Source organism: Amblyomma maculatum, chromosome 6 (assembly GCF_055883805.1).
Source record: "Amblyomma maculatum isolate TAMU_Amacu chromosome 6, ASM5588380v1, whole genome shotgun sequence".
Taxonomy (NCBI): Eukaryota; Metazoa; Arthropoda; class Arachnida; order Ixodida; family Ixodidae; genus Amblyomma; species Amblyomma maculatum.
The window spans coordinates 85,069,473-85,096,565 of NC_139349.1; the positions used below are offsets into that span (position 1 = coordinate 85,069,473).

General features: G+C 43.9%; 1 protein-coding gene across 2 annotated transcripts in view; it reads right to left on the minus strand.

Moving 5' to 3' along the window:
• Nucleotides 1–7,245: 7,245 nt before the first annotated feature.
• The window catches only part of rsh (Rap GTPase activating protein radish), a 204,137-nt gene continuing 184,289 nt past the window's right edge, over nt 7,246–27,093 (minus strand). For both annotated transcript variants that reach the window (XM_084605637.1, XM_084605636.1), the window contains exons 14-17: nt 15,866–15,975; nt 13,744–14,176; nt 12,977–13,059; nt 7,246–7,599 (exon numbers count right to left, since the gene is read on the minus strand). In XM_084605637.1, coding sequence (XP_084461763.1) covers nt 7,435–7,599; nt 12,977–13,059; nt 13,744–14,176; nt 15,866–15,975 — 791 coding nt within the window. In that variant the 3' untranslated portion in view covers nt 7,246–7,434. The remainder of the gene's footprint in view (nt 7,600–12,976; nt 13,060–13,743; nt 14,177–15,865; nt 15,976–27,093) is intronic.

Below are 27,093 nucleotides of genomic sequence, written 5' to 3' on the forward strand. Positions count from 1 at the left end.
ACGCTTTATTTTCCATGGTAACCCGGCCGTAAGGGAAGGAAGAAAAGCGAGAGTGAACGCGGAAATACGAGAGAAAGATGTGGCGTACTGGAGGGCTGCGCAGTAACTCCCACCTCCGTAGAATCTTTAACACACCAGGCATTGGTGGTGGCTCAGCTATTCTGTGAAAGTAGCGCGATACACAGATGACAACAAAGAAGCTGTGTCTCGCGCTGTTTCCACAAAATGTCATACCAACTATCTCAATTCATTTTCGTTTTACACAATTACATATCAAAAACTTTCTCTGCTGCCCAATTATTGGCCGACTACAATGTGTGGGTATGTGCCTTATGCTATTTGGTAAACAACAATGGCAGCAACACCTCGGCTTTCCGAGGTATTAGCTATAGGCCAGTTGGCAGGCATTTTCTTAGTTCCTGCAGTCAAAACAACTGACATCGTACAGCAAAACGGAGAGGCGTCCGTGTGCTGCGCGATGTCAGTGCACGTTAATCTCCAGGTGGCCGAAATCCCTCCAATACCGTCACAACGTTCTCTCTTCTCACCTTCATTCTTTCCCTTAAGGCGCGATTCAGATGGTGAACGAAAAAGTGCAACAGATACTGCGCCTTTCTTTTCATATAAATCAGTTTAAAATAAGCGCAATAGGTCTGAAAATCAATAGTATTGTGTCTTCATAAGCATTCAAAGCCTGTCTTTGTGGCCTGGCTTTACAGCTACCAACGATGAAAGAAACTACTGTAACACATGTTGAAAAAATCCTCGGAATCGCAAAAACATGGTGAGGCTGTAAGTTTCACTTTAACACTGTGTTTTTTTTTAATTGAAATAGATATTAAGAACAATAAGTAAAACGCTTATAAAGGAGGATTTCCGCCAAGACTAAGAAAAATTTAAGAAAGTAGCTTTGGTGGAAAGTCACATTTCCTAGGAATGCTTCTTTCGCACAAGTCAAATGAAACGGCAGAAATACAGTGGTAATTACCAGGCCACCTATGATCTTTTTGTTCTGAAATAAGAAAATAACCTTTCAAATTAACAATAGCCGAAAACAGAATTCTAGGCAAAGGAGTGAACGAGACGCACATCAGTTGTTTGTTCTAGGGCATTACACATCTATAGGATAGGGGAGACAATTCACAATAGAGGAAAACAATTCCTGACACCAAGCTCAACAAAATGAACGGAGTACGCGAAGGTCCTTCGGAAGAAGGGAATTGTGCATGATTCCACTCTCTGGGTCGAGTAATGTTCAGCACAAAAATGCAGACGACATTGCAAAAAAGTAGGGATCCTCTCAAGAAATGCCATTCATTTTCTGCTAGTAACAACTCTTGAAACATTTATGAATGACAACTGGCCTGTTAGGGCCGATATAGTTATCTACACTGCACTATATATAAAACAGCCTTCTATATAAAATCTCAGTCTCCGCGATATATGCCTCGCTACTTCTCTCTTCTGTTCCCGAAATACAACAGCTGGCAACGACAACAGCTCGACAGAAAAATACTCTTACACAGCGCTACACACAGTGTATGCATATACATTTCTCTGCATATAATTTACACTCTATTCGCACAATTGTTTTTTATTTTGGAATTGACTTCCGGCTAAAAGTGCCTACAGCGCAGAACACGCAAGACGCTCAAGAACGGTGAGCCAAATTGATTGTTTTTACCCATGCGACAACAAAACTGCTTCCTCTGCATGGGTTGTGGGAGCACGAGTCAAAGGCAGTCACGCCTAGATGGAATTATATTGCTTTTCATTCTCTGTGAGTTTGGTGCAATCCTCTACGCACGCCTTGCTTAACTCAGGGAGAACGTGCGTATTCTTATTTCAAATTCGAGATGAGAACGCCTACAACTTTCTATGATCGAAGCGAAAAAACATGAACGGTGGAACTTGGTTACAAATAATTGCTTTGTAAATGCGTTGACATATAACTAGCGAAGTGCATTGAACCAATTGCGACGGGCATTCTAGAACTTTGACTTTCACGTGACAAAACGGAGGGTTGCTAATGGTAGAAGCGAGCTTTTCTTTCGGCAGTTATATCTTTTCAGCACAGTGATCTGTGCACAGGAACTCTTAAATTCCTGTTGGCTGAGAAATAACGCAACCTGTTTTGAATAAAAAATGCTTAGCGCAATGTGCGCTACTGTCTCAGGATGACCAAGCAAGAAAACAAAGTCTCGTGACAAAAAATCCTCCTTTTATTCATCCTGATATAATGGCGTCCAATTTATTCATAAATGAGTGCTATGTGTTTCTCTAGCCATGGGTAAAAATTTGGCTAAGAGATGTCTTTAGGTTATCTTTTTATCTTTACATTGCGCCCTTGTTTGTTTCGGACTGAAATCTCCCGGTTTACAAGTCCCGTAATACACTCGACTCTGAAATTTCCGCTTACTTTTCGAAATCCATTTTATTGCGCGCGTCCTACTTAATAGATTATTTTATTTTAATTTGTTTACAGCGATGGCAGAAATTTCGATTGCACTCATCGTTTTCACTTCGCGCCTCAGCAACTTTAACTATTTTTCCCACAATCATTTGTGTCGCCTAACTAGCTGCCGTTGCCACGGCTTCGAGGCTATGACATGCTAAGCTCCTCTTGAGTTCGTAGCGTATGTCGCTTGAAGCGGTGGAAAATTAAAAGAAGCGCCAAAATCTTGAGTATATTTTGAGCTCTCGGGTGAGGCGTTCTTCATAATGCAGTATGCGTGTAAATATCTATAGATTTTTTGACAGCTAGAAAAAGTTACTAATGTAGCATCCCACAGCTATGAGTGTTCTGCGCTGGAGCACGTTTCACAGGAGGACAATGTACAGTTGCGTGCATCGTAAAATGTGTATAGTTTCTCTTTCTCTTGAGCTTGTGGCAGTAGTGTAGAAAACAAAAACAAAACATTTGCTCTGTTCTTTGACCTTCATAGGCACATGTAACATACGACATGAAAGTGCGTTGCCTGGTGGACGTCCGCACCCGAGCGGAGACATGAGCAGACTTTTATTAATTTTGATTCTTTTTTTTTTGCGTATGGGTCCGTTTCGCCCCTAATATTAAGTACATGAATTAGGATAGCGAAGATGTTTTGCTCGTGAACCGGGGTTCGCAGTAGAGCAGAGGAGTTGTATCTAAAGCGAACTTACATACTCTGCATTGAACTGAGTTTAGCAGAACATGGCAAAATTTTCTAACACTTACGAGAATGCCATTACGAGTTTTTTTTATTTCGCGAGATATTGAAAAAGGTACGAAACTGATGTAATGCTTCTGCTATTTTCGGGTATAGCTTTAACTGAGAAATAACAGTCCAGATACTTCAGTTATTGTGCGCTTTTCAAAATACCAGATTTTTACTTGAAGCAACTCCGCAGAGTTTGATACGAGATGATGCATTTGCCTACCGCCTTCAGTACTATATTTCGGTCTGAACTTACTGAGGGTAGCCTTGAGTACTGGAGGGTGCTGGGGTTGGCTCCGTGAATAGCATATGTAAGATGGCATCAGCCACTCGACCACTTAATATTACAAAGTGCTTGCATAATCCACAAAGTATGTGATTACGTTTAATTGAGCTATGAAGCATTTACCTGCACATTACTTGTAAAAACGCCAATTTCTCCAGGCGGCGATATTTGCCACATAACTGCTATGAGTACACTGTACAGTGGTTATAATACTCATTCTAAATTGAAGCGAATAGCTGCAAGCGCCTTAAGTAGACGACGTGATGACGAGTGAGTATAGGCTTGTTTCCCATTGCTGGCTCGCGCTGAGTACGCTACGTCCACCAAGGCACGAAATATCCGTGTGAGGCACGTTCGGTGGAGCAAACAACACTGACGTGTCCGCTTCTTGACGCATTTTCTTCATTAGCTTTGTTTGTTCGTCCTCTCTTTTTTTTTTTCTCTTCGAACAAACATGCAGGAACAAATCTAACAGCTACACACCACTCTATACAGAGGACAGGGTAACACTCAGTGCCTAGAAACATGTGCGCAGAAAATACTAGGAGCGACGCATCCAAACATTTATTACCGTGTCTACAAGTATGTGCGGAAGAACTTGCATACGACACAACATTGCATTGCTTGAAAGGGCGTCGCAACGTATCCGGAGTCGGCGGCGCCAGAATGAAAATATTACACTTCAGGTTCTCAGACAGTTTTACATATAGATATACTACGTCTAACGTCAACAGCCTCCTGCGGTAACGGAGTAAGCGACACAAAAAGCTACTATAAAGCATAGTGTGACGTGAATTACACGAAAACACTACAGTTAGGGTCAGTTTTAAAGTTCATCACTTTGGTTGAGTGAAGCCTCCGGTCATTAAAAGCAAGGGCGTTTCTGTTGTCGCAAGTCTATAAGATGAAAGCCGTGAGGAGCTTAAGCGGCAAATTTAGTTCCCTTGCATTGAAGTACAAAAGTATTTTGCCGAACTTTCTACAGTCATTAACCTATATTTGAGTAAACAACGGTACTTTTCTTTTTAAAAATATTTCTCTACTATCTTACAATTGGTGCAACGTCACTGTTGGTCTTGTATCTTTCATCGACGCCCACTTCAATCTCACAGCGTCATAATAAAGTTGTTTCTTTGTCTCTCTCACTCACCACCACTCGAAGCTCATCGAAATCACGAAAAATTTTAATATCGTGAAACTGCAGTAATAAGAAAAGTTTATTAATTTTTGCGCTTTGGTAGAAGCAGAGATTGGCTTATACTTACAATAATTCGTTTTATATAAAAACAAAAATATTCTCTTCTACTGTACAACACGTCTTTTAATTTACTGCGAAAAAAAATCAAGCGCTTGACATAGAATCAACAAATAAATAAAGGTGGCACTCAATGTTACTAAATGCATCGTAGCTTGCTTTCTGAATATCGACATTTCATTAAGGCGAGCACATTATCGCCCCTAAAAACGTCGGCACAAAATTCCATGTGGGCCTTAAAAAAAATATTCAATTCGTTTGCCCCTGAATGCAGTTCGGTATTTATTAAATAAATAAATAAATAAATAAATAAATAAATAAATAAATAAATAGATAAATAAATAAATAAATACGCTACATGTAACATTTGTTTTTCATTTTTATGCTAACACCTCCATTAAAATCTGAAAGTGCACATTCAGTGCCTTCTCAATAGCACATAAGCGCAGAATAATTGATAATGTTTTTGCTAGAAACACAAAACGGTGCTGTTCGGGGCCATTGCTAGAATGTAGAGAAATCTTTTTGTGAAACCGGCAAAGCTGGAAACGGCTACAAATTATGTAACCGTGGAAATTTATGTGCTTCATTGGGTAGCCTAATGCGCAGTCATCGCATGCATCTAGCAAGTGGGGCAGTTTAAACGTCACTCCATCTTTGTAGAAAAATTTGTGTAACACATGTAAACGAGATAACACTAAATCACTCTGTACGAAGTGTATTTGAATGCCCGACTTTAAAATCAAGGGCGCTAAGAAATGTCCAGAAACAGAAGATATGTCTTTTGCAACGTCTACGGTCTATGAGTACTCAACACATAACTTGCTATTACCAAGCAAGTTGGAAAATAAAACGGCCATAATGCTTTGGCTGTCTCGAATCTGGAAATTTTGAACAAGCGCATTTTTATCAAGGCGAAAGTTGCTTATGAAAGCATTTCTTATTACACATCGTAATATTGAACCACAAGATTTATATTTTTCTGCAGCTCGTCAAGACGAATGCTGGGCCCGCTTGCACAAAACAATCTTAAGACTGTCTTAGCTAAGTCCAGACTTAACTGGAGTCTTAAGAATAGGCCACTAGCATGGCCGCTTAAGACTGGAGTCAAGACTGGGCTTCAGTCCTGACTTGAATAAGTCGCTTGTATGATTACGACTCTAGTGCTGTCTTGGTTAAGACACAAGGACGCCAGGTGTCTAAGTAGAGAAATTAGGGAAATACAGGGATGCGCTGGCACTGTCCCTGGTGTAAGATGTACACATTCCGTCAATTTTGCGTTGTGTAAAATCCGTGCCATTACTTTTTGCGGCTTAAGATTGTGTTACGAGGAAAAATGCCCCAAGTGGTTGCTGAGGCCGTTCTGGGAAGAAGCCACTCTGGTGAACATGAACCCGAAGCGTTCGACGTTCGGAACACGAGCCGTCTTAAATAAGCTTGGTCTTTCTAAAGACACCATTTAAGTCTGGACTTAGTTCGGACTTTATCGTGCAAGCCGGCCCTGGTATTTCTTCGCCATTTATTGTCAAAAAACGCAGGCTATAGGTTCCTTATCTCAGTCTTAACTACTTGTGCAAGCGCAGGGTAAATTATAAGCAAGTGCTTGCTACACACCGGAAGATTACACCCATGTGCAAAGCAGCGCCTGAAAATATTCCACAGTTACCTCATAATATATTTTTAAACGCAGCCCGTTCGCTTTTTACGGTAATATCAAGTACTCGCTGCAAGTGAAGAACGGAACTGAAGAGCGAGATTTTGCTATGCATCGAAAGGCTCACCTTTCTATTAATATGTTAGTAAGAGTACCTTTCAATAATCCGCGATTAAAAAATGCTTCACAGATAAAATTCATGTTCCGGAATGACGTACTTATGTTTATGGTGCGTTCTCCAGCCCACGTAAAATGTCAAAGCGTTTGCGTTTCTCCAACGCATGGGCACGTACACCTCAGCTCAGACCATGCATTAGCCAGTTTGACAGTATAATCGTACTCATTCTCTGCTCTCGCCTTTTTATTCGAACGCAGAAATAATTTTGCTGCGTATGATTTTTGCTGCAAGGCCAGAAGTATGGATAGGCTGATGAACAGTGAGTTTTCTTGAATGATATCACGCCATTAGCGATGCAGTCTCCTTTAATTCTCCATTTGCTTGCCAAAAACGAATTACTGCAAGAATAAATCTTGCGAAGCAATCACCGTGCTAGGAGCCCAATGATGTGTGCATTTCCTTTCTTTCTAAAACAAGTTGCTATTTTCGATTGTGACATAATGTGCAATTCATGCATAGAGCCTTTGAGCTATTATGAACGTAATTTGTGGATTTTCTTTTCAGAGCACCTCTCATTGCTTAGTGCATTGATTCTCCTTTAGACTGTTGTCATTACCTCAGTTTTGGCCGCGCAGGACTGATTTGATAAAAAAACTGCTCCAATGTGCTTAAAAGACTACTTGAGACTATGTCACGGCAATGCTCTAAAAAAAAAAAAAAGACAATCAGCTTCCATAAGATTTGTAGCTCCCAGAGAACCGTCAGAGCACAGAAGCCGTGGCGGGGGTTAGGTTTTCATAAGGTCTAATTTCTGGCCGATAGGTTCCTTCAACAGCTAAAAATGCGCGAGCAGGGATGGAAAGCTTTTTAGTTGTCCTCGGCTGCTGCGGAGAGGTCGGAATCCGATGGTCGGTTGAAGCAGCGTTACCTTCGGTACCTGGGGAGCTTTTGGCCGAGCAAGTACCGGTCTCTGCGACAGTCGACCGCCTCGATGTACGACCGTCGCACGCGGAACATGCCAGTGTCAGCCTGGTAGAGCAGTGTGTCAAGGATCTCTTCATGGCTGATTGTCTTCGTGGGGAGCACCACCTGCGGCACGCGCGCAGAAAAAAAAACATCCCTCGTGGGAGAAAGTAACAGCAAGTCGCTGCAGTACCCAGTACAAAATAAAGCTACAAGATGTGATAAAAACATGACCTCCGAGATAACATAATGGATGGGTCTGATAAAGAAATTATTTATTCAAAATGATCCCGCCATGAGACATCTCGACAGTTCACTGTGTGAAGCGCATGCGTTATTCCGAATTCACCAAGACCTTACTACTCTCATAAGTGTGGAGATTAGTAGAACATTCCCCTTTTTTTTTGGCACAACACAGCCCTGCGTCTGGGTGGTTTCAGTGGCCCATAGGAAAAACCAGCAAACATGATCAGTAAAGCTATTATGTCATATATCTATGCATATTGGTTTTTAACGATAGGCTCAATGCTACGACCTTGCATCTGTTATTTATTTGCGTTTAATGTTTCTTGACACGTTAAGTTGGCAATCCCCATGATTACAGTATATTAGTACTTTTCAGCTGTTATAAGGCTGTTATATATTCCGGTAGATTATCGCGTGAGCACAACCTCAGCCGTCACGTGGATAAATTCCACCGAAGACCTCCGATAAAACCAGCCGGGAAATAGAAGATAAGAGAGCGGAGGTGCGTGGCATCAGGAAAGGGAAGGGGAGACAAATGGAAGGATGTCGTCATGCACAAAGCCATAAAACAAAAACCGAAAAGACGGGCGCAGAGTCTTTCGTTCTTGTAGCTCCTGCAGGGCGTCATACGCTCGAGTAATGTTATTGATCACAGGTTGCCGCTGCTCTTGTATTGACCTCAGGCCTCGCTATTAAGCCCGCAATTCTGTATCCCACTTTCTTGGTCGGTTATGTATTTATTTGAGTACGTGCAAATCGCCCTACTGGGCATTAGTGTACGGGGGGGTACGCAAAGCGAAAGGCAAAACCACTCTGAACAGATGTAAATTCATACAAAAGATCCAGCAACAATGAAGCAAATAAAAGTAACGAACACTTGGGAAATGATAGAAATGCGAGCTGGGAAGCGAAAATGGTGGACCTGAGGAAGTTGAGTCAGGGTTCCTAATATAGGCATAATTACTTATTGCATACACCCAAGCGCAGCCATACAGCTAAAAAAAGCTGCACTGACTATCCCCCGAAACAGGACGAATTTTTCTCTTATCTACAAAGTTTCTGAGAAAGCTGTGCAACTTTCCTTTGCAGCCGTATGGCTGCGCTTGGGTTCAGTGAGTAATTACTCCCTCATTACAAATATACCCCTCCTTGGGTGATTCCCTTAAACATTAAACCATCACCCCAGACTCTCACTGCAGGAAGATGAAGAAACAAATTTCAAGATTGCAGTTAAGTCTGCCTAGGTGCAGCAATCCGAAAGCATTTCTCTTACTGCTGCTGATTAAGCTGCTGCACGTTTACTTCTTTCTGTTCTGCCGCGTCGCCTTGTAGATACGCCTGACACTACGCACGTCTACCTGGTCCCCACTCAACCAGGCGGCGTGTATGGCGTATTTACCTCGGTTAAATGAAGGAGCAGCGCAGATTTTAAGTATGTGAAGGTGATGGTGTTCACTGAGCAGCACGAGAATGTGTTGCAGTTGGAACCTAATGAAGGCGGTGATGTTTACTGAGCAGCGCGAGAGTGTGTTGCAGTTTTAAACGAGGCGCGATCGACTGGGGCGATAGTACAGGCATGCTGAGCCACCAAGATTGTCCAAATCTGTGTCTCGTGAGCAGTGTGCTTTGGTGGGGAGTGTATACGCTGCACGCGAAGAACTTCCAAACTGGCTGCCGTATACCTAGACGCATGTGTTGTCCTCCCAGAATTTTGATGTTTTGATGCTGCTGCAGTGTAGGGCTAGAAATATGGCGAGCTCGTATTAAGCAGCTCGGTAACTTCAGACATGAACAACTTTAAGCAAATGAAGTTTTCGTTTTTACGGATATTTCCTATACAATATAGAAAAACAAAACTTATGGCGATAGTATAGTGCTTTCGTGCGTGATGCAGGGAAACTAATTCTTTTTGCCGCGGGTTCGAAACCCTGTCACAGCAGTGCTTTTTATTCTTTAGTATCCGGTCGTGCAGACACGCTATGTGACATGCTCTATCGACAGGCTCTGGTTACACTATTAGTGAGAAGACATCATCATCATCATCAGCCTGACTATACCCACTGCAGGGCGAAGGCCTCTCCCATATTTTTCCACTTAACCCGGTGAGAAGACATGCTTTCGCGTTAAAATGGCGACCCAAAAACCCAAAGCATGTAGATGAGACAGCAGCTGTAGTACTGCAGTGAAGGAGTAGGGCGTTCATAGAAGCCGCGAGGTCGGCGAGATAAGATCAAGTTGTTTTTGCCGCCACAAGTTGATCGGTGTCGCAGAATGACCGAGGTGTAGCGATTGATGGAGGCTTCCTAGCAGGGACAGTGTCGCATTAGAGCGAGAGCTTATGAAGCGTCTGCGCGAAGCATTCACAACAGCTGCCCAACCTCTGGCTCAGGCCGATTGTGTAAGCCACTGCTTAGTTCACCAATTTTCGGGAGCAGTTCCCGTTCTGTAGCTCAATAAAACTGCAGACGTAAAGTGAAATTGCTCCCAGTAAACAGTGCTGCAGCACCTAAACTACTCGTGGCCGCAACACAAGCAGGCAAATACTTCGGCCGCAAAGCTGCTTATTGGGTGTGCCTATAAACTAACAAAGAGGCGGTGATAGCAAACAATTGCTAACTTGGTGGTTATTGGCGTAAGAATGGCGTGTGCTACAGGCCCTGTTTTGTTTAAACATAGTACAAAAATCAGACAGCGCGAATGACAAGACGATTGACAGAATCAGACAATGGGAGCAGACTTGCAGCTAGTTCACAGAAGCAGTGTCTCATACTTTCCGAAACAGCAAAAAGCATGCGCGTCAAGCACTCAACTGCACACGTGTAATCATATCCATCGTATCAACCTAGGCCCATAGGCAGATTTTTGTTGAGAAAGAAATAATGCAACGTTTCAATGAAGCAGCTATAAGTTTGTGCCCTCCCCCCTCTGCTCCGGCCCTTTACGCAGCTTTATGTTTATATATTATGCTATAACAGCTTGCCGCTTACCCCCCCCCCCCCCCCCCCCATTCGTAAATTTCCTCGCATTTATTTAAACATAACTTATAACATTCTATATAACACGTCTAAAAGTTCGGCTAGAATCATACGGAGCGCGCTTTGGTGTTTGCTTGCAGATAGACTGTGACGTTTCTTTTAGGTTAAGCGCAAATGCACTAATGAAAGTAACTCGTTATTAGCGCTACATATGGGATGTGGCGAGTCTGATTGCTGATGCGCGCTCCGTATTTTTTTTGGGCTGTGGATATATATCCTTGCAAACAGTTCAACAATATGTATGCTTGTGATTGACTCATCCTTGTGCTGTGCAAAAAAAAAAAGGTAATCCTGAGCGTCAATAGCTCTAACGAGAGTGCACTTTTTCAGAAGGCCAAGTGAGAAAAACGATGTGGCAATACTTTCGAACTGTTCCTTAGGCGGCGATTTAGTATAACTGTGACTGAGCATCAGAGGCGAAGGATAGATGTTTACAATATCATCTCGATTATCCAAAAACTGAGGGATTGAGCAGCGTGAAATTCGGTCTTAGTCGCTTATTTAGCCTGAAAACCAAATCGAAAGGATTAGGGTTATAGCGCTTCTGGTGGTTCTTTCTTGTTTTCTGCCTTTGTGTCTAGTGTACGCAGTTTTTCATTGTGAGGGTTCTAACGTTTGTCTTTGCCCCCTTTCAATGACACAGCATTAGCGTGGTATCTGAAAAGCTTGCGAATGCCTCCGTATACATGTAACCAGATGTGATGCCGCGAAAAAAAAAAAAAGAAAACCGAATGGGGAGAAAAGGCAAAGGCAGGCAATGCGAATATAATGCCACATTTGGATACTGATTTGATAGAATGCTTGGCTTGTCTTAAATAAGATCTCCTAAAAAAAGGCCTGGCAAACTTGCCAGATGATCCAATTTGTAGTCAAAAATTGCGAGCCCCCGCAATGTCGAACAAGTGAGGCACCTGTTGCGTTCGAATCTTTGTTAGACCTAGCTTAGTGCAGAACTGTGACTCGCAACTATGCGTCAGTCAGAAGTCCGGATTTGAACTGTAAACATGCACACACATGACTGTTTATAGAAGCAATTCGGCCCTGTTTGTCACGCTTGTAGGAAGACATTCTTAGTACAAAAAGCGATATGAGGGGACACGCGATGAGGCTTCATGAGCGTCTTTATTCGACTTATTAGTGGGTGGATACTTGCACTGCAAAGCACATAACTCGGCTCACAGGATCTTCCTCTGCGAAAACTTAGTATCATAGCATTGCAATCAAACAGTGTAAGAAATCGTGTGTAGCAACGTGAGGCGTGGCAGCGAGCCATGATGGCTCGTCGCAACTGACTTGACGCATATGACGCATCGATCGCATGGGAATTTTATGTGACACGTAAACTTTATTACACTTATGCTGTCAATAACGATAGAAATAACCACATTATAAATGAAAGACATAATTGCGTACAACCCTTCCAACTACACAGAAGCGAGAACACAAAGAAAAAACAGTAAAAGGACACCAAAAGGACACAGGAAAACAATGCAGGTAATCACAGTACCCTGAAAAATAAGGCTGTTAATAACTTGCACACACGGTTTATTTTTTATAATCTCACTTGACACTTGCAGGTCTGCCCAATTATGACATTAAGTCATCAATAATCACCGTGTAATGCGGAGTACTGATACTATCTCTCAACTCACTCCCTTTCCGCAAGAAGCACTGTTTTTTGCCAGTCATAGTTAACTGTTCCATAACAAGCAAACACAGGTTACAGAAACCCAACTACTCAGGTAGGGTTTGTTGCACGGCAGATGTCCTAACAGAAGCTGTGTCCTTAGGACATTTTGGATAATGCAACTTTGTTTCATTAAACGCTATTAGCGGAACTGCTTATCGCGGAGCTGGAAAAAGTGCTGGAATTCTTCCTCTGATGACATATACTACTGGCACTGAACGGGCAGTGAAGAGTCCCAAAACATTCAACGCCTAAGATCTGGCTCCTGAATGAGAACAAAGGCCCAGCTGTGCTGGTGTTCTGCGCTCAAATTCGCAGGAATGACGAGAAAATATAGAGCGGACATTTCCAAGCATTTATAACTGAATTCTCATTATAGACATTCTATCCAAAGCTAGGGGTGTTTCGTTAAGGCATGCGATATTACATATAAGTAAATTTTCCGCCGCCCTAACCTCCTTGATGTTTCGACTTTGTATGTCCTTGTGATCAAAATAGACTAAAGAAAACATTGATACTTACATTTCATACTTACTTTTATTAACTCTTGCGGCGGTATGAGATACAGCTTCAAGTCTCGGGTCAACCGGTTCATGGTGCATTGGAGTTCTCTTGGATCTGAAAGGAGCAATAAAGACGTCAATGGAAATTAGGTTTGCGTGTTCAAGTGAGAAAACTAGCTCAACTTGCGGAACAAACCAGCGTGACTGTGCAGCCCGATAGCCGCCATATCGGGCGGTGAAACGCACTCCGACAGTATGTAAAGTGAGCTCTGTAATGCCGAAAGATACTTCTAAGTAGACCAAGTGCCTAACCAATATGAATTGCCGAGTCAACGGAATATATATTCATTTCACATCGAATAACAAATTGTAGGCGCGAAGCATGTATTAAAATTAACAATTTAATCGGCATAAATTGTCATAGACTGTGCAAGAGGCGTGCCCAAAAGGAGATATTACGAAGAACTAGTGCTGACTTTCGTTACGCGAGCGGCAGAACTTGTAAGAGCCATTACATGTCGCAAGTTTAGAGACAGTGCTAATTGCTAAAGGACTGTCGCTTCTTACTTTTGAAGCATTCCTAGCGCCTTGTAGAATTTTTATGTATGTTCACTGAGGCCTAGCACATTAAGATTTTTTATATATTCGGTTCTCTACTGACACGCAGCTAATAATTTTCATAGTGTACAGTGTAGCACAAAAACACTGCAGTTTGTTTGGCAATGATCCTCAATTTCATCGCCACAGAAGAATGATGATTTAACGCACTGCCAAAATCGCAAAAATTGCGTGTGGTTACCAGGTCGGTTGATGGCCTTGACGTGGTGCTTGGCCCAACGGAGCATGACTTCGAACTTGTTCACCTCAGGTATGTTCAGCTCGCGGCCGATGATGGTCTGGAACATGGACTCGGACAGCTCGAGGAAGTCCTGTCCCGCAAACAGTGCCGCGGCCCTCGTGTCCACGAACTGCAGGATCATGTTGACTAGTTCGGTGGCCGAAGTGTAGCGCCAGTAGTAGTTCTCGAGCACGTTGAGCATGCCGCAGACCACTGAGAGGCGCAGGTGCTGCTTGGCGTGGTGAAAGCAGGCCTGCATGAGCTCAGGCAGGTCGTAGTGCTCGGCGGCGCATATGAGCCCCGGGATGGACTCGCAGGTAAGAGGGCAAGACCCGCAGTGCAGGTAGTCCACCAGCAACTGGAACGTGTCGCTGTCGAACTCGATGATGTTGAACTGGGTAAAAACAAAATAAGAGGACACTTAAGCTCCGCCTTGAGGGTATGACTTGACATCGGTTTGCGCTAGAACGCGGAGGGGCAATCTGTTTTGCTACTGACATATCAGGTATCGGAGTTCCGGGGGTAGCTGCATGTCGGCGCCATCGAATTTGTCCGATACCTTTCCGACTCGTCCTTGAATTCTCCCTCTCAGACAAGGCTACGGTGGCGGTAATCGCTTTTCAGCACAACAAGCCTAGTGCGCTATCGCCTAACATTGGCTAAACAAATGCTTTCGCGGAAAAATGAATTGAAGAGGAGAATGGCTGAGCCTATGCAAGCTTGCACGTCACATCATGCCAGTGAACATGAGCGATGTGAAAAGAAAAGAAAGACGCGTGCTACGATTCTCTTCGATGTAGCCTGCCAATATGTTTCCTATATGTTGCCCGTGCTTATGTTGCGTGAATACGTCGATTGACACGAGGTGTGTTGTGAGGGAATCACACTGGTGCTTCATTTTCAAGCGAAGATTGAAACATGCACTTCGCAAATAAGATATTTAGCTAGTGGATATTTTCGTATGATAAATAGTGTGCTTAGATACCGGTTGTGTCAGCAGTAAAAAAAAAAAAAAAAATGGCGCATACAGGTATAAGACTGCTTGCGTGAACAAATGTGAAATTTTTATATTTTGCGGGTGTAATGTTTTCAAGTCAGCTATTCGACACATATCAAACTTCTTTCTGATGGTATTAAATTTGACGTGTGTGCGATCGCGTATTCGATGTACATTACCATACTTCATGTAGTATATAGGAGCCGAGCTTGCAGGAACTTTGGAAGTATATAACGGCGTCGGTTTGAATCCCTATTATGAGCTAGCCTCTAACTTGAATAGCATTTGTACGCTATGTGCAAAAAGAAAGTGTATGACAGCATTCTGGACGCTCATGATGAATGGTTGCATGACACTTTCAATACAAAAGTAGTAAAAACTGCCTCCACACGGAGCTCCGCCAGTGGTGCATTTATGAGCCACATGTAAACGACTGTCATAGCTGGAGGTGTCCTTGACTGCGGATGGGTCTGGAGGCATCTAGTGATGCATTGTGGATGCTCTACTCGCTCTGTGCCTCATACGGCCGCTTGATGTCGCCACAAGTTTCTTGTCATTGCTAGGTTTTTGCAGCCATCTCGCGAGAACAGCGACGAACGATGCCACCACATTTTCTCCTAGAAAAACAAAATACATGCACATAAAAACATCTGTCTTGTTATCTATCCCCGGAAGTGATGTCATCACTGCTGCCCTTGTTGAGTGGGTTCAAGCACAGTGCTTATCTGTGAACAGTTTATTCTCACCTCTGGCGAAAGTATTGTAAGGTATTACTGTTCAGAATTCAGTTTCGCTGTGCTAAGAAATCAGTTTTTTATTTAAAATCATTTTAAATTAGGAAGATATTTGCTGCAGTCAATTTTTATGGATGCGCGAGACATTTTTTTCTGAAAGGGTGATAGTTTTTATTTGAAGTTCTGGCGAGCTTTGAAGGAGTGAAAAGGCAATGGTATAAAAAACGTTATTAGCAAAGTCCCGAAAAGGTAAAAAAAGATAAACACAGTGCGCCGTACTTAACCCTAAAACAAACGCAGTAACTCAGTCGCGTAAAAACTGCCGTTGAGCAAACATAGGTGTGGCTCTTACCTCGTGTTGACACAGCTTCGTCCTGTCCACCTTGTGAGCGTCCGCGCAAACACTCAGCGTTACTGTGGTCCCCGCCATTACAGTATTTTTTTCTTTCTCCTTCTCTTTGCCTGGAACGAAATAAACTGGCCATCAAAAGGGCACACCCTTCCGCAATATTTGACAACTGTGCGTTACTTAAAGGAAGGTTCCTGCCTGCATGTACACCCGAGAACACATGATAGAAGGAACAGCGGAACAAGTGACACATATCCGGCGGCGGAACCAACATGATTTCGTGGAGGCTAAAAATTAGGCAGCACTAATAATTTTTGTACTAAACGCTGCGGGTCAGCTAACATACGCTATGCTTGAGATGGAACTTCTACGTACTCGTTGCTTGGTGATCTTTTTTTTTTTTTTTTTCACGCAGAAAAATCAAATTGAACACGTATTCGGAATTTATCGGTTTTATACCTGACACAAACATTGATATGAACTTTTAGAAAGCGAATTCATTGCGCCGCAACGAGTAGGAGTATTGAATATTCGCTTTTTGAATGTTAAAGTTCCACAGGTGCAAGGAACCACGTTGTGTAAAAGAATCTAGTTAGACACCCTTTGCTAGACACGCTGCAATAAAATTGTTTATTTTCGTGAAAACATCAAATGAATACAATCTCGTTTCAGTAGTATTGGCTGCCGTTCCTTCCACGTGGTCTCGATTGTACAACCAACCAGGAAAAGACAAACGGAAGGTGCGAGTGTATTTGGTGATGATGTTACTGTACTACTCAGGCAACTACATCGCAGTGCCCAGTGGGTACATGAAGGGAAGCAGGTCAGAGTGCAGGGAGGTGCTCCTCTATTATTTACTACAGCCAGCTGCTATGCCTCAGATGTCTAAATGTTACTGCAGCTGATTGAAGTCTTTGGTATCCTCAGAGGCTTGGTAATATGGCTTGAGATGCACTCCTGTACAGGATCTCTCATTATGATGGGAAATAAAGCAATTACGCTTCCAGTTAGAGATTACTCGGCAATTATACGTGACAAGCCCACCTTTTCTAGTTTGATAACTGGAACTGGTCCTGGTGCACCACATTAAGAAATTGGTTTCCACTTTAAGTGCAGAAATAACATATAAATTATTTTGGCAAACTAGTCGTTATTTTTATATCGTGCGACGCAGTACACTACGGACGCTGTCTTTGAAACAGGTGCTGCTGCTATATTGTTCGCCTTTCAAACTCGCGCGTCGGTTTTGTGTGGTCATGGTCAGAGCTACTGCATTGTTCCAAGCGCTGCTACTCAGAATGCCTGTCAGTCCATCGTACGTGTTCTCATACACTCTTGATTCATACCGTTTTCCCGCAGGCTGGATAGACGTGGTAAGCAACGTAACACCGCAGAAACGACAGGACAGAGGGAAGGAGGCAATACAGGGCCTTTCCTCTGCCCTGTAGTTTCTGCAGTGTTGTTCCTTAATCATAATCATAATCAGCCTGAATATACCCACCGTAGGGCGAAGGCCGCTCCCATATTCTTCCAACTAACTCGGTCCTGTGCTAGCTGCATCCTCTTGACCCCTCCGAACTTATTAACCTCATCCGCCCACCTAACTTTCTGCCACGCACTGCTACGCTTTCCTTCCTTTGGAGTCCAGTTTGTTACCCTAAGCGACCATCGGTTATCCTCTCTTCGCACTACATATCCTGCCCATGCGCATTTCTTCTTGATTTCGCACTAGAATGTCAGTAACGAGTTATTTCTCTGACCCACTCTGCGCGCTTCCTATCTCGTAACGTTACCCCTACCATTCCATAGCCCTCTGGGTTGTCCTCAACTTAAGCAGAACCCTCTTGGCCTCTTGGTTAGCCTCCACGTTTCAGCCCCATAGGTGAGTAGAGGTAAGATGCAACTGTTGTATACTTTCCTCTTGAGCGATACCGGTAAGCTGCTAGTCATAACCTGCGAGGGCTTGCCAAATTCCTTTCCTTACCATGTCCCACCAACTGGCCTACAACCGCGCTCTTTTAAGCTATATATAGATGAATGTACCGGATATCTGTGTAGGCCAGAAGTGAATTCCCTGAGTGATACTTGCGCTGGAAGGATGGACAAATCAAATTTAGTCCAACCGATTCCAACAGTATTCACTACGCCCACCGAAAAGGGATAGATCGCTGCGTCACAATTATATTAGACTACAGGCTCAAACAGTTGTCAACATAGCGAGCGCGAAAAAAGACCGCAAGCGATGGTCTGTATGGCTGCGCAGAATTCGGCAGGAAAACTTTGTTTCTACGAAAAGTACCCACCTGTGTGAGGTAGTGCTTCTCTCTCTGCGTATCCGTAAAGAATATTATTTACGCTGCCCCGACACTAGCGCAGCGTGTTTCGCGTGATTCCCGGAAAAAGTGTGAGCACGGAAATAATTGTGAATTGATGTTGTGCTTCTAGTGAGATGGTGTCACTGGATACGCAAATAACAATCAGCATGCCATGAGAACTGACTCTCCCAAAATTTGAGCTCCAGTTACTTCCCCTTGTCTTTGCTTAAGGTAATTATCTTTTTTTTTTTTAACGTACGTGCTCTTGTTGCTGTCAGTCACACTTTTGAAACATCACTTGAACCGAACTGTGAATGATGTGTGAGTGTCCGGCGCTCATGTTTTCTATATCTCGTGAAGAGTTTTGTATACCTACTTTTAAAGCTCCTAGGGCTACTCCTTATCTCATTTCTTGAATAACAAGAATATATTTTCTTCTGTTTCGCGGTCTCGGCCTCAGTTTTCTTAGCTTGACAAAAGAAGCTATTCTCACGGAGTAAGCATTTCTGAAATATTCACTGAGATATATATTTAATCTTATCGCGTTACCTTAAAGTAGGTTGGAAATTCAAGCAAGCATTTTTAATCACTGTGGTTACTTACTCCCATTGTGACTATTCTGGTGTGAAATTGTTTCGTGCTAAAGGCGTATTCAAGAACATATACTAACGCTGTAATAAAACATTTAAACAATTTTTATCTTCATGAAACTTTTGCTTCCTTGCTGTTTTAAGGTCACTACTAGCATTTCCATTTCGTTGAAGGATAAGGAGCGACTGATGAAAGTTCCGGAGAAGCCAAAGTTCAGCCCTGAAAGCGTTGGTATGCTCAACTGTAAGGAAGGGCTATAAAATCAACACGTGGTGTAACAGTGCGCATCTTTTTTATTGTTTTAGTTCCTTGCCTTTCATTACCTTGCATGTCATGCATTTCAGCGTGTAGAGGAGCAATAAAATGAAATTCTAACAACACGGCGTCTGTACTCTGCTCTACGCAGTTCTTTTCATCGGGCTCTTACCTTGGTGATAATCGAAAACTGTTGAGCCGTTCCCGACTGTAATATGGACAGCTCAACGACCAAGTTTTGACCCAACCAGTCAGGTTACAAGCGTTGTGAAAATAAGTGGGAGCATCGTAGCGCGTAGGTGCCGCACCGCTTGCTTTTGTTTTATCGTGGCAGTACGCATGCATACATCATTTCTTGCCTAATTAGCATGAGAGCAGTGTTATACTTCATTCGCTGCTGTAAAAGTGCACCAAATTAGCGAACTTGTGTTACTCCATATAAAATCTATACCGTACGGCCGTCGCTTCAGCCGCGTTGGACCAAATATATGCGGCAGCGGGTCGGAGCTACCCCCAACGGTCGCGTTAATTTTCCCGTACCAATAACTTTGCTGCGGCCCCAGCATTCAGTCGCCACTCTCACGAGTGCACAAACTCCAACATCTGCCGCCTTGTGTGCCATGACCCCATCATACCTTTTCGCCGGCGTTGTGGAGGTACGTATAATAACCGACCAACTTGGCACTCTGCTAATTGCGCCGGGTGGGCCACCGCTGCCTTCAAAAGATAACGAGTTGGCGGCGAGCAGCATGCCAAGGTCTGTGCTGCGGGCATCCTTTCGTTTCCCCCAAAGCTCCAGCAACGGAAGTGCTGGCTACGTCACTAAAAAATAAAACAAAACAAATCAACACAGGGGTACGCTTTGTTGGAGTATAGAGTGCAGGGCATAAACTAAAATGCATTAGTAATAAAATAGTTTGTTGGATTCAAAACTGCTTAAAGTAATGCGATTATTACGTCAGTTGCGGCCATCGTGCCATCATTAGTACGTTGAATAAGTTGGGTTGTTGTCAGCATGTGCTGGCAACATCTCAACTGTAACTCGTCGCTTAATAATGCATTGCTGTTCCATTTAGTGATGTTATGAAGAGTGGACGCGCTTTTGATGGTTGGTCAATCTGACATGATCGAAGTGCACGAAGAGATCATCAGTCCGAAGTGCTGACTCTGGCGTCGCTGAAGATCCTCAGGAAATCACGATAACTGTATCTCGTCACTTGAAAATGCATTGCCGTTCGGAAATCACGATAACTGTAACGTGTCGCTTGAGAATGCATTGCTGTTCCATTTAGTGTAGTGTTATGAAGAATGGACGCGCTTTTGATGATTAGCACTTCAATCTGACATGATCGAAGTGCAAGAAGAGAACCATCAGGCCTAAGTGCTGACTCTGGCGTCGCTGAAGATCCTCAGGAAATCACAATAACTGTATCTCGTCACTTGAGAATGCATTGCCGTTCAGAAATCACGATAACTGCAACGTGTCGCTTGAGAATGCATTGCTGTTTCATTTAGTGTAGTGTTATGGAGAGTGGACGCGCTTTTGATGCTTAGCACTTCAATCTGACATGATCGAAGTGCAAGAAGAGAACCATCAGTCCGAAGTGCTGACTCTGGCGTCGCTGAAGATCCTCAGGAAATCACGATAACTGTATCTCGTCACTTGAAAATGCTTTGCCGTTCAGAAATCACGATAACTGTAACGTGTCGCTTGAGAATGCACTGCTGTTTCATTTAGTGTAGTGTTATGAAGAGTGGACGCGCATTGATGGTTGGCACTTCAATCTGACATGATCGAAGTACGAGAAAAGAACCATCAGTCCGAAGTGCTGACTCTGGCGTCGCTGAAGATCCTCAGGAAATCACGATAACTGTATCTCGTCACTTGAAAATGCATTGCCGTTCAGGAATCACGATAACTGTAACGTGTCGCTTGAGAATGCTTTGCTGTTTCATTTAGTGTAGTGTTATCAAGAGTGGACGCGCATTGATGGTTGGCACTTCAATCTGACATGATCGAAGTGCAAGAAGAGAACCGTCAGTCCGAAGTGCTGACTCTGGCGTCGCTGAAGATCCTCAGGAAATCACAATAACTGTATCTCGTCACTTGAGAATGCATTGCCGTTCAGAAATCACGATAACTGTAACGTGTCGCTTGAGAATGCATTGCTGTTTCATTTAGTGTAGTGTTATGAAGAGTGGACGCGCTTTTGATGCTTAGCACTTCAATCTGACATGATCGCAGTGCACGAAGAGACCATCAGTCCGAAGTGCTGACTCTGGCGTCGCAGGAGATCCTCGGGAAATCACGATAACTGTATCTCGTCACTTGAAAATGCATTGCCGTTCGGAAATCACGATAATTGTAACGTGTCGCTTGAGAATGCATTGCTGTACCTTTTAGTGATGTTTTGGGAAGAGCGGTCGTGGTTGTGAATATTAGCTTTTCATTCTGGCATGCTAAGGATGAACCAGAGACTATCAGATGGAAGTTCTGGTTCCGGCGTCGCTAGAGATCCTCGGGAAATCGCGGTATAACTTAAGAAAGTGTTTACGAAATATTTCCATGGAGAAAAGGGACGTGTCCCTGTGTCTCCGGTACTTCTTAGGAACAGAAGCACATTGGAACCATGTTTACACTCATTACGACTTTAGCGATTTTGTTTTCAGCGCGATCAGCGCTAAAGGAAAGGTGCCGCTCTCATCCTACGAGCCTCCGGTCGTCGCGCTTCTTGCCGCTAACTTGTGGCCATCAGCAGTCGAACCCGAAGCTTTTTTTTTTGTCCCAGTCTACGTTATGTTTTCGTCTCCGAAGATAGTGTGAAGCAGTTTAATGTAAGAAGACTACCAGTAAATACGGTATATTCACACGCTGCTCGGCCCGTCTGATCTTTATCCAGCCCAATTACTGGGCTGGATATTCGTCGCTTATTTTTGTTGAATTAAATCATTTTTTTGTCTAATTTCCCTTTATAACTCTTTTGTCAAGTTATTTTGTTTGTATGCAGTTTTCAGAGGCTCTCTTCCCCGTTATTTTATGTTTATGCAATTTCTATGAAACATAGTGCTCTTTCATTTATTGCGAGCAATTTTCATTGTTCATTACCAACCAGCCAGCTGGAAAGGCCCGCTGTTCATACCTACGTATTTCGCTGGAGCTTCGAAGGCAAAAGAGCTGCTGCCCAACCTCGTCGTCGCAGTCACTTCTGGTGCATGTTGACCTCCTCGCCCATCGCGGACGCTCCCGCTGCCCGGAGTGGCAACTGCGATGGCCGACCACGTGGGCGCGAGCAACTCCTAGACTTCTTTGCAGTATTAACTTGGGACCAGCTTCCGACATAACAGCAGAGTGGTGTTAAGAAGCAGCCTACCTCAGCATCATAGCCACGAAAGGACCTTCTGACCGACACTTGCGCGCGAGCGCAGACGAGCGAGCCCCTTTTGCTTCTACATCGCTGCTGCCGCCCCGTTGCAGCGTCTTGCCTGCACGACTCAGCGCGCCCACTGATAGCGCAGTCCTTCAATGCACTCTCGGCGCAGCTCCTGGCCGCACAGTTGCTAACCCGGTATGCAGGTGGCAACCCCCATGGACCACCGGTTCCCCCTGCGCACCCCTGGACACGTGGGCCCCCTGCGCGCCGCCGGCAACGGCAGTCCTGCCAGATGCGCCAGCTGTAACTACTCGGCGGTCTCCTGCTGAAAGCCCCAGGTACCAGCAGACAACGCTGTAGTTGCAGACCTAGCCTAGACCTGCACCGGAACTGTGTGGTACCGGCACCATCGCGTCAGGCAACCCCTGAAGTAACCAACGACAAGCCGGCAAGCCGGCAAGCCTGAAGACCAAGATTATTTGCGCTTAAGCTGTTAAAGCCATTCTGAATAGGACATCGGAATTATCAGCAAGCTTGCGGTGCAAAATGCAGTCGTCAGCAAATAGACGTATATTTTGCAAGAAATATAAGAAGGCATGTCATTTACTCTACTCAAGAATAAGATACTCAGAACCGACCTCCGCGGAACGCCAGAGCAGACTGGGAACGAAGGGGAGTTTATTTATTAGTTTCAAACTGAACGTTGGACGTGAGAGCAAATTCAATCAGTTATGGCAGGATCGATCTTTAGGAAGCTTAGTTTGTGAGGAAGTAGCGCACGGTTTACCTTGTCAAAACTTTTAGAGAAATGAAGAAAAATACATTCAGTTGAAAAACTAAAATCTAGACAGGCATGTACATCACAAGTGAAGATGACAAGCTGAGTTTCACAAAAGTAATGTTTACGGAATCCATGCTACTAACTTGAACATTATTTTTGAGAAAGTTTACAAGATGTTTGTATATAATATGCTCCATGATGTTACATATGGTACGAATGTAAAGGAAATGGCATTGTAATTGAGGGGATAATGTGTTGAACCCGACTTGTGGCTAGGGATGGCATTTTCAGATTTCCAGTCATGAGATATATTGCCAGAGTTATGTGAAAGGTGTGATGCCTTTGCCGGAGAGTGTGCTGTTTTTTTTTATATTTGTATAACAGCCCTAGACTCAATACTGAGCCCAGCTCACGTGGCACTGCCCACTAGCCAACCGTGTTTAGATTCAAAAATAGACGCGCAGGGCCGGCCCTAAAAACGGCCGCCCCTATATCATTGCTAATCAAGTGTATAAAAAGGGAAATGATTGAAAATGGGGCAGTCCAATCAGTTCTCAATTGGGACTTCATATTTACAGTCATGTTACAAGGTTCTTCTTAGGCTCTAACGAGTTACTTTGATGAGGAAAGTAGCGTAAAGTAGTTGTCATTGTAAATTAATTTTTGTTTCTCCCAGTTTTAATACCTGTACATATATTATGCCGTAAATATATGCTCTGTTGTCATCATCTTCAAGCACGCCTCCTAGTCTTCCACGCCGAAGAACACGACTAGAATGTGTTCTGGTGTTTGATGAGGAGGATTTCTTTGACAAGGAATGGCACTGGGCTCCTTTCTGAAAGCGAGGACATGACCACTTTATGTATTTGACATGGCTGCTCAAAGTTAAGAAAACGCAAGAACAGTGAAAAACTGTCATGAAGAAAACCAGTGTCTCATTCCCTGGCTTATAATAAAATAATTAATTTATAGTGTCTGTGTGTGCACACTAGTGAAATAACACATGCAGTTCCTGTTCACTGCAAGGTGATCATTCCAATGCTGGAGCTGTGGCAGGACAACCCTGGTTTAAAACTTTAACATTCAAAGGTAATATTTATGGGCCACCTACAAGTGAAAGAATAAAGCGACATCATTCTGGCAGGGTACTTGTTGCATGAATTTGCCGGAAGGTTGTGCTGTGTCCTGTCTTCAGTGTGCTTCATGTCCATGCCTTCTTGAGCTTATATCTTCCAATAGAAAGCATAAAGTTTAAGGAAGTGTGGCTCCAGTGAAAGTGGAAACACTATGTACTGCCGCCTTGATTTTGAACAATATAGCGCCAGTGTCGACTTAACTGCTGGTCAGCGCCTTATAACGACGATAAGCGTGCAACAAGTTGAGAGTTCGCGCACGCGCACGAAGGCAGAGCGTCGTCTGCTACGCTGTTCCTAGAAAAAGGACGTACGCCCTGCCACAATATCAGTTCGCAAAATCCCGCCAACCCATTGAGCGCGTGCGCATGATTATTATTTGAGACTGCATGAGACGTAATTTCTTTCTCTCTCTCTCTCTTTTTTTTTTTTTGCCTATTGCGGGAGGCCAGCCTGGCTATGCAAAGTTATGATAAGAAAAAATAAAAAGAAATAAATATAACAGCACATTGAAACTATTGCCTGGATAGCGATAAACGGGGTTCCAACCAGCTCTTTAATCAGCCTTGCAGTGTCTCGACGGTATAAAAAGGCATCGCAGCTTTCAAATGCCCTCTTCGGCGGAGAATGCCTCCACGTGTGCCACTGGAACGACGCCACCGCATCATCGCAATGTCGCTTTGCGGCAAGTCTCAAAATGAAATCGCTAACAGCGTTTGAGTTACTCAGGCTACCGTAAGCAGAATAGTTCAGGATTATCGCGACGAAGGGCGCGTTCGTGACGCTCCTCGACATTTCAAGCGCTAGACAACCGAAGAAGAGGACCATGCCATTGTTGCTGCGGCTTGTGTAGCATCCTTCATGACTGCTGGCCAATTGAAACAGGTCGCTGGAGTGGACGTGAGTGACAATTTGGTGGTGCGTGTCCGGCTTCGAGAAGCAGGTCGTCGCCATCGAGTTGCTGCCCAGAAGCCAAAGCTTTCGGCGACTAACAAGGAGAAAAGGCTACAGTTTGCACGCGACCATATTGAATGGACCGTGGAGGACTGGGAAAATATTGTCTTCACAGACGAGTCCACGGTTTGCACAAAATGGGACCAGCAAGAGAAAATTTACCGGCCAGACCTCATAAGGTTGGTGGTTTATCATTGTTCATTTCTTAGATTTGGCTATGCTTGGCTTACATTTACGAAAGTATATGGCATTTGCTTCATGGGATGGCATGTGATTATCAATGTCGGCTGTCACTGTTCAAGAAATAGAGGATGCAGCACATGCGGGTAAAATGGTTCCTAAATAGAATAGAAAAGAACATCTGGAACAACTAGGCATCATGACGTCTTGGCCTCCCTAGGGAGCGGACCTCAATATAATTGAAAATGTTTGGGGTATCCTCAAGTCCAACTTGTCTAAAATGAGTCTGCATGATGCATCGCCAGACGACTTGTGGGAAGCGGTGAATAGTGAATGGGATGCCCTTAAGAATGACGTGGACCTTGTACCCGCACTCTTCGACTCCCTGCCCAGGCGCATCGCGGGTTTTGTTCAGTCCGGAGAATTTCACCGTTATTAACTTCTAAGTATGATCTGTGAGAGTCTTGAGTCAAGGCCTTGTTTCAGTTATAAAATGCACTTAGCAAATAAAGGTTATTTGGTGAAAATACGCAGAAGTATTCAACTTCCGCGGATACATGCAGCTATGCCTTTTGCTACTCCCTTCTCTCCTAAAAAAAAAAGCAAAAAAAAAAAACGTGCTTATACACCTCATGCTTCTCAATGCATCCATCGCTCCTAACCTGGCGACTACCATTTCCAGCTCAGGTGACGCAGGCAGGAAGCGGCAACCCTCTTGCAAAAAAAAAAAAGAAAAAAAATGGGGGGTGGGGGGGGGGGGGGGGGGAGCGCAACATTCGTGGCTCCGTGTCTTTGCGCTTCAAGTAGTTCAGGAGTGAGCGAGTAGTAAACCTCGCTGCATTAAGACAAGTGGGCCTTGGTCCAGAGCCACAAAAACCGAAAAATGATAACTCGCAAGGAAGCATTCTCCGCGGAAGGGCACGTTTGAAAGCTGCGGTGCAATTTTTATACCGTCTAGACACTGAAATACCGATTAAACAGCAGATCGGTGCATCTTTTTTCGTGATCTAGGCCATCGTTTCCATCTACTTCTGCGTTTGCTTCTTTTTATTTTTTCTTATCTTCGCTCTGCTTCGCCAGCGCGGCCAACGTATTAGGCAAAAGAAAGGCCGCATCACGTCTCAGTCACATTTTATTCATGCGCATGTGCTCTACTGCATGCCAGGCGTGTTTCTACGAAGTGGTATTGTGGCAGAGAGTGTGTCTTGATCGGAACAGCGTAGTAGACGGCGCCCTTTTTTCCTGCGCGTGCGCGAACTCTTGCTGTGTTGCACGCTTATCGCCGTTATAAGGCGCTGACTAGCAGTTTGGTCGACGCTCGCGCTATATTATTATAAATCAGGGCGGCTGTACCAGCCAAGAGGTGTGCTTATTAGATTGTCTATGTGCGGTAAGCAGGTTTTGCCTCTATTGTAAGTTCTACTCTAGAGCGACCAATAATTCATACTTATGCATTATGGTACACGGCTGCACTGATCTTATATTCTTTTCCCGATACGGATTTATGGTTTTAAACAATTGGAAAACTGCTGCACTGGCCGCTGTTGCCTACTTAACGTGAACGTTGTAAATAGTAAAAGTGAGAATAGAGCAGAAAACAATATTCTTCAAAAGGACAGTGTTCGACTCATGCACGTAATCATGTACAGTA